This window comes from Oncorhynchus mykiss, chromosome 19 (genome assembly GCF_057628025.1).
Source record: "Oncorhynchus mykiss isolate SJ-2025 chromosome 19, ASM5762802v1, whole genome shotgun sequence".
Classification (NCBI taxonomy): Eukaryota; Metazoa; Chordata; class Actinopteri; order Salmoniformes; family Salmonidae; genus Oncorhynchus; species Oncorhynchus mykiss.
The window spans coordinates 5,410,001-5,417,500 of NC_143040.1; the positions used below are offsets into that span (position 1 = coordinate 5,410,001).

At 41.9% G+C, this 7,500-nt stretch overlaps 1 protein-coding gene across 6 annotated transcripts in view; it reads right to left on the reverse strand.

The window, feature by feature from the left end:
- The window catches only part of LOC110519864 (receptor-type tyrosine-protein phosphatase delta), a 275,027-nt gene that overhangs the window by 68,766 nt on the left and 198,761 nt on the right, over positions 1 to 7,500 (reverse strand). For all 6 annotated transcript variants that reach the window (XR_016488744.1, XM_090209954.1, XM_090209953.1 and 3 more), the window contains one exon: positions 448 to 545. Coding sequence is in view for 5 of the 6 variants with exons in the window: in XM_090209954.1 (XP_090066080.1) it covers positions 448 to 545 (98 nt within the window). In the remaining variant the exon portion in view is untranslated. The remainder of the gene's footprint in view (positions 1 to 447; positions 546 to 7,500) is intronic.

Genomic DNA, 7,500 nt, shown 5'->3' on the forward strand with positions numbered 1-7,500 from the left:
CTCCCTCTGTTTGTCTTTGGCGCTCTCTCTCCCGCCTCTCTCTCCTTTCTGCTATCGCTCACTTCCATTCCCTTCTCTCACTTCCCCTGCTCCCCCCTCTCCCCCCCCTCTCTCCATCTCCGTCTATCTCTCTGGAAGCTTAACATTGATAACCATCAGTCTGTAAGCAGTATCTCTTTGAGACAGACATATCTCTGGTTGAAACAGGAGACATGATAGGAGGAAGATTCTACATTTAAACCCTGATACCTCTGTCAAAAGATAAGACATAAACAGGTGTGTGTGTGTGTGTGTGTGTGTGTGTGTGTGTGTGTGTGTGTGTGTGTGTGTGTGTGTGTTGTATCTGGCTCGCTAGAGGGTTTCTACACAGGGTGTAGAACTCAATATGAATTGCATAATGAAACCAGAATAATTGGAGTGAAAATGTCTCACACACGGCTACCATACCTCATACTCCTGAGAGAACTTCAGGTTGTCGTTGGCTTTCAGGCGTTCTAGATGATCAGCGAGCTCAGAGATGGGGACAGGTGGGTGACTAGCCATGCCTGACAGAGAGACAGAGAGACAGAGAGAGACAGAGAGAGAGAGAGAGAGAGAGAGACAGACAGACAGACAGAGAGAGAGACAGAGAGAGACAGAGAGAGAGAGAGAGAGACAGAGAGGCAGAGAGAGAGTGAGACAGAGAGAGACAGACAGAGAGAGAGAGACAGAGAGAGACAGAGAGAGAGAGAGAGAGACAGAGAGGCAGAGAGAGAGAGAGAGAGAGAGAGAGAGAGAGAGAGAGAGAGAGACAGAGACAGAGACAGAGACAGAGACAGAGAGAGAGAGAGAGAGAGAGAGAGAGAGACAGAAAAAAAAAATATATTATTATTATTATTTGATTGATGTAAGACTATCAGAATAACAAAGTAGTTTCCCCGAAGTTGTCCATAGACACTGATCTTAAGTCAGTTTCTCATTGTTTCGCCTAATGCTTCAGGTTAGGATCTGTTCCTAGATCTGTACCTAGGGGCAACTTCAACCCAGAGCCAGTTAGAGGAGGTTAGTGTCAGATGTGTGGTTCTCAGAGCCATATAAGAGCAGAGTAGAGTTCTGTTGATGAAGAGTAGTGTTCTGTTGATGAAGAGTAATGGTTTGTTGATGAAGAGTAGTGGTCTGTTGATGAAGAGTAGTGGTCTGTTGATGAAGAGTAGTGGTCTGTTGATGAAGAGTAGTGGTCTGTTGATGAAGAGTAGTGGTCTGTTGATGAAGAGTAGTGGTCTGTTGATGAAGAGTAGTGTTCTGTTGATGAAGAGTAGTGTTCTGTTGATGAAGAGTAGTGGTCTGTTGATGAAGAGTAGTGTTCTGTTGATGAAGAGTAGTGTTCTGTTGATGAAGAGTAATGGTCTGTCGATGAAGCGTAGTGGTTTGTTGATGAAGAGTAGTGGTCTGTTGATGAAGAGTAGTGGTGATGAAGAGTAGTGTTCTGTTGATGAAGAGTAGTGGTCTGTTGATGAAGAGTAGTGGTGATGAAGAGGAGTGTTCTGTTGATGAAGCGTAGTGGTTTGTTGATGAAGAGTAGTGGTCTGTTGATGAAGAGTAGTGTTCTGTCGATGAAGCGTAGTGGTTTGTTGATGAAGAGTAGTGGTCTGTTGATGAAGAGTAGTGTTCTGTCGATGAAGCGTAGTGGTCTGTTGATGAAGAGTAGTGGTCTGTTGATGAAGAGTAGTGGTGATGAAGAGTAGTGTTCTGTTGATGAAGAGTAGTGTTCTGTTGATGAAGAGTAGTGTTCTGGTGATGAAGAGTAGTGGTCTGTTGATGAAGAGTAGTGTTCTGTTGATGAAGAGTAGTGGTCTGTTGATGAAGAGTAGTGGTGATGAAGAGGAGTGTTCTGTTGATGAAGAGTAGTGTTCTGTTGATGAAGAGTAGTGTTCTGGTGATGAAGAGTAGTGGTCTGTTGATGAAGAGTAGTGGTCTGTTGATGAAGAGTAGTGGTCTGTTGATGAAGAGTAGTGGTCTGTTGATGAAGAGTAGTGGTTTGTTGATGAAGAGTAGTGTTCTGTTGATGAAGAGTAGTGGTCTGTTGATGAAGAGTAGTGGTGATGAAGAGGAGTGTTCTGTTGATGAAGAGTAGTGGTCTGTTGATGAAGAGTAGTGGTGATGAAGAGGAGTGTTCTGTTGATGAAGAGTAGTGTTCTGTTGATGAAGAGTAGTGTTCTGGTGATGAAGAGTAGTGGTCTGTTGATGAAGAGTAGTGGTCTGTTGATGAAGAGTAGTGGTCTGTTGATGAAGAGTAGTGGTCTGTTGATGAAGAGTAGTGGTCTGTTGATGAAGAGTAGTGGTCTGTTGATGAAGAGTAGTGGTCTGTTGATGAAGAGTAGTGTTCTGTTGATGAAGAGTAGTGGTCTGTTGATGAAGAGTAGTGTTCTGTTGATGAAGAGTAGTGTTCTGTTGATGAAGAGTAGTGGTCTGTTGATGAAGAGTAGTGGTCTGTTGATGAAGAGTAGTGGTCTGTTGATGAAGAGTAGTGGTTTGTTGATGAAGAGTAGTGTTCTGTTGATGAAGAGTAGTGGTCTGTTGATGAAGAGTAGTGGTTTGTTGATGAAGAGTAGTGGTCTGTTGATGAAGAGTAGTGGTTTGTTGATGAAGAGTAGTGTTCTGTTGATGAAGAGTAGTGGTCTGTTGATGAAGAGTAGTGGTTTGTTGATGAAGAGTAGTGTTCTGTTGATGAAGAGTAGTGGTCTGTTGATGAAGAGTAGTGTTCTGTTGATGAAGAGTAGTGGTCTGTTGATGAAGAGTAGTGTTCTGTTGATGAAGAGTAGTGGTCTGTTGATGAAGAGTAGTGGTTTGTTGATGAAGAGTAGTGTTCTGTTGATGAAGAGTAGTGGTCTGTTGATGAAGAGTAGTGGTTTGTTGATGAAGAGTAGTGGTCTGTTGATGAAGAGTAGTGGTTTGTTGATGAAGAGTAGTGTTCTGTTGATGAAGAGTAGTGGTCTGTTGATGAAGAGTAGTGGTTTGTTGATGAAGAGTAGTGTTCTGTTGATGAAGAGTAGTGGTCTGTTGATGAAGAGTAGTGTTCTGTTGATGAAGCGTAGTGGTCTGTTGATGAAGAGTAGTGTTCTGTTGATGAAGAGTAGTGTTCTGTTGATGAAGAGTAGTGTTCTGTTGATGAAGCGTAGTGGTCTGTTGATGAAGAGTAATGGTTTGTTGATGAAGAGTAGTGGTCTGTTGATGAAGAGTAGTGTTCTGTTGATGAAGAGTAGTGTTCTGTTGATGAAGAGTAATGGTTTGTTGATGAAGAGTAGTGGTCTGTTGATGAAGAGTAGTGTTCTGTTGATGAAGAGTAGTGTTCTGTTGATGAAGAGTAATGGTTTGTTGATGAAGAGGAGTGGTCTGTTGATGAAGAGTAGTGTTCTGTTGATGAAGAGTAGTGTTCTGTTGATGAAGAGTAATGGTTTGTTGATGAAGAGGAGTGGTCTGTTGATGAAGAGTAGTGGTCTGTTGATGAAGAGTAGTGTTCTGTTGATGAAGAGTAGTGGTCTGTTGATGAAGAGGAGTGTTGATGAAGAGTAGTGGTGATGAAGAGGAGTGTTCTGTTGATGAAGAGTAGTGTTCTGTCGATGAAGAGTAGTGTTCTGTTGATGAAGAGTAGTGGTCTGTTGATGAAGAGTAGTGTTCTGTTGATGAAGAGTAGTGTTCTGTTGATGAAGAGTAGTGTTCTGTTGATGAAGAGTAGTGGTGATGAAGAGTAGTGGTCTGTTGATGAAGAGTAGTGGTCTGTTGATGAAGAGTAGTGTTCTGTTGATGAAGAGTAGTGGTCTGTTGATGAAGAGTAGTGTTCTGTCGATGAAGTGTAGTGTTCTGTTGATGAAGAGTAGTGTTCTGTTGATGAAGAGTAGTGTTCTGTTGATGAAGAGTAGTGTTCTGTTGATGAAGAGTAGTGTTCTGTTGATGAAGAGTAGTGTTCTGTTGATGAAGAGTAGTGGTGATGAAGAGTAGTGTTCTGTTGATGAAGAGTAGTGTTCTGTTGATGAAGAGTAGTGTTCTGTTGATGAAGAGTAGTGGTGATGAAGAGTAGTGGTCTGTTGATGAAGAGTAGTGTTCTGTTGATGAAGAGTAGTGGTCTGTTGATGAAGAGTAGTGGTGATGAAGAGTAGTGGTCTGTTGATGAAGAGTAGTGTTCTGTCGATGAAGTGTAGTGTTCTGTTGATGAAGAGTAGTGGTGATGAAGAGTAGTGGTCTGTTGATGAAGAGTAGTGTTCTGTCGATGAAGTGTAGTGTTCTGTTGATGAAGAGTAGTGGTGATGAAGAGTAGTGGTCTGTTGATGAAGAGTAGTGTTCTGTCGATGAAGTGTAGTGTTCTGTTGATGAAGAGTAGTGTTCTGTTGATGAAGAGTAGTGGTCTGTTGATGAAGAGTAATGGTTTGTTGATGAAGAGTAGTGTACTGTTGATGAAGAGTAGTGTTCTGTTGATGAAGAGTAGTGTTCTGTTGATGAAGAGTAGTGTTCTGTTGATGAAGAGTAGTGGTGATGAAGAGTAGTGGTCTGTTGATGAAGAGTAGTGTTCTGTCGATGAAGTGTAGTGTTCTGTTGATGAAGAGTAGTGTTCTGTTGATGAAGAGTAGTGGTCTGTTGATGAAGAGTAATGGTTTGTTGATGAAGAGTAGTGTACTGTTGATGAAGAGTAGTGTTCTGTTGATGAAGAGTAGTGTTCTGTTGATGAAGAGTAGTGGTCTGTTGATGAAGAGTAGTGTTCTGTTGATGAAGAGTAGTGTTCTGTTGATGAAGAGTAGTGTTCTGTTGATGAAGAGTAGTGGTCTGTTGATGAAGAGTAGTGTTCTGTTGATGAAGAGTAGTGGTCTGTTGATGAAGAGGAGTGTTGATGAAGAGTAGTGGTGATGAAGAGGAGTGTTGATGAAGAGTAGTGGTGATGAAGAGGAGTGTTGATGCTGAAGACATCTTGTCCAGCAGATATTTTCAAGGCAACAGCCTCACATGGGGCCTGGAGTCTTTCCTGGGCCCGGCATCCCGGTAGCAACGGAACTTACGTTTAGGAGTGTTTTAACGATGCATCGTTCCTGCAACGGCCGAAGAACTTGTGCGCGTTTCCCAAAAACACTACCGAGGGAGAACTTTCACTAAGTGCCTTTGTTGGCCCACGTGTCGATCGATATTCATGGAAAGGCAGCGCTGATCTCGGGTCAGCTTTCTCCATTCAGATCTGACCTTTTAATTATAATTATACCACAGTGCTGACGACAGATCAGCTCCTAGAGAGATATTATCACCTATAGGCTATGGCTGCAAATATTGAGGCAGATTATTATGTTGAGTATGAGGCCCTAGCCTACCCTATAATAATGCCCTAAATCACAGATTATAATGTTGAGGATGAGGCCCTAGCCTACCCTATAAAATGCCCTAAATCACAGATTATAATGCTGAGTATGAGGCCCTAGCCTACCCTAGAATAATGCACTAGATCACAGATTATAATGCTGAGGATGAGGCCCTAGCCTACCCTATAATAATGCCCTAAATCACAGATTATAATGCTGAGGATGAGGCCCTAGCCTAGAATAATACACTAGATCACAGATTATAATGCTGAGTATGAGGCCCTAGCCTACCCTATAATAATACACTAGATCACAGATTATAATGCTGAGGATGAGGCCCTAGCCTAGAATAATACACTAGATCACAGATTATAATGCCGAGGATGAGGCCCAAGCTTAGAATAATAAACTAGATCACAGATTATAATGTTGAGGATGAGGCCCTAGCCTACCCTATAATAATGCCCTAAATCACAGATTATAATGCTGAGGATGAGGCCCAAGCCTAGAATAATACACTAGATCACAGATTATAATGCTGAGGATGAGGCCCTAGCCTACCCTAGAATAATACACTAGATCACAGATTATAATGCTGAGGATGAGGCCCTAGCCTAGAATAATACACTAGATCACAGATTATAATGCTGAGGATGAGGCCCAAGCCTAGAATAATACACTAGATCACAGATTATAATGCTGAGGATGAGGCCCTAGCCTAGAATAATACACTAGATCACAGATTATAATGCCGAGGATGAGGCCCAAGCCTAGAATAATACACTAGATCACAGATTATAATGCTGAGGATGAGGCCCTAGCCTACCCTAGAATAATACACTAGATCACAGATTATAATGCTGAGGATGAGGCCCTAGCCTACCCTAGAATAATGCACTAGATCACAGATTATATTGCTAAGGATGAGGCCCTAGCCTACCCTATAATAATGCACTAGATCACAGATTATAATGCCGAGGATGAGGCCCAAGCCTAGAATAATAAACTAGATCACAGATTATAATGCTGAAGATGAGGCCCTAGCCTACCCTATAAAAATGCACTAGATCACAGATTATAATGCCGAGGATGAGGCCCAAGCCTAGAATAATAAACTAGATCACAGATTATAATGCTGAGGATGAGGCCCTAGCCTACCCTACAATAATACACTAGATCACAGATTATAATGCTAAGGATGAGGCCCTAGCCTACCCTAGAATAATGCACTAGATCACAGATTATAATGCTGAGGATGAGGCCCTAGCCTAGAATAATACACTAGATCACAGATTATAATGCCGAGGATGAGGCCCAAGCCTAGAATAATACACTAGATCACAGATTATAATGCTGAGGATGAGGCCCTAGCCTACCCTAGAATAATACACTAGATCACAGATTATAATGCTGAGGATGAGGCCCTAGCCTACCCTAGAATAATGCACTAGATCACAGATTATATTGCTAAGGATGAGGCCCTAGCCTACCCTATAAAAATGCACTAGATCACAGATTATAATGCAGAGGATGAGGCCCAAGCCTAGAATAATAAACTAGATCACAGACTATAATGCTGAGGATGAGGCCCTAGCCTACCCTACAATAATACACTAGATCACAGACTATATTGCTAAGGATGAGGCCCTAGCCTACCCTAGAATAATGCACTAGATCACAGATTATAATGCCGAGGATGAGGCCCAAGCCTAGAATAATACACTAGATCACATATTATAATGCTGAGGATGAGGCCCTAGCCTACCCTATAATAATACACTAGATCACAGATTATAATGCTGAGGATGAGGCCCTAGCCTACCCTATAATAATACACTAGATCAGACTATATTGCTAAGGATGAGGCCCTAGTCTACCCTATAAAAATGCACTAGATCACAGATTATAATGCAGAGGATGAGGCCCAAACCTAGAATAATAAACTAGATCACAGATTATAATGCTGAGGATGAGGCCCTAGCCTACCCTATAATAATACACTAGATCACAGATTATAATGCCTAGGATGAGGCCCAAGCCTAGAATAATACACTAGATCACAGATTATAATGCTGAGGATGAGGCCCAAGCCTAGAATAATACACTAGATCACAGATTATATACCTGAGGATGAGGCCCTACCCTAAAATAATACACTAGATCACATATTATAATGCTGAGG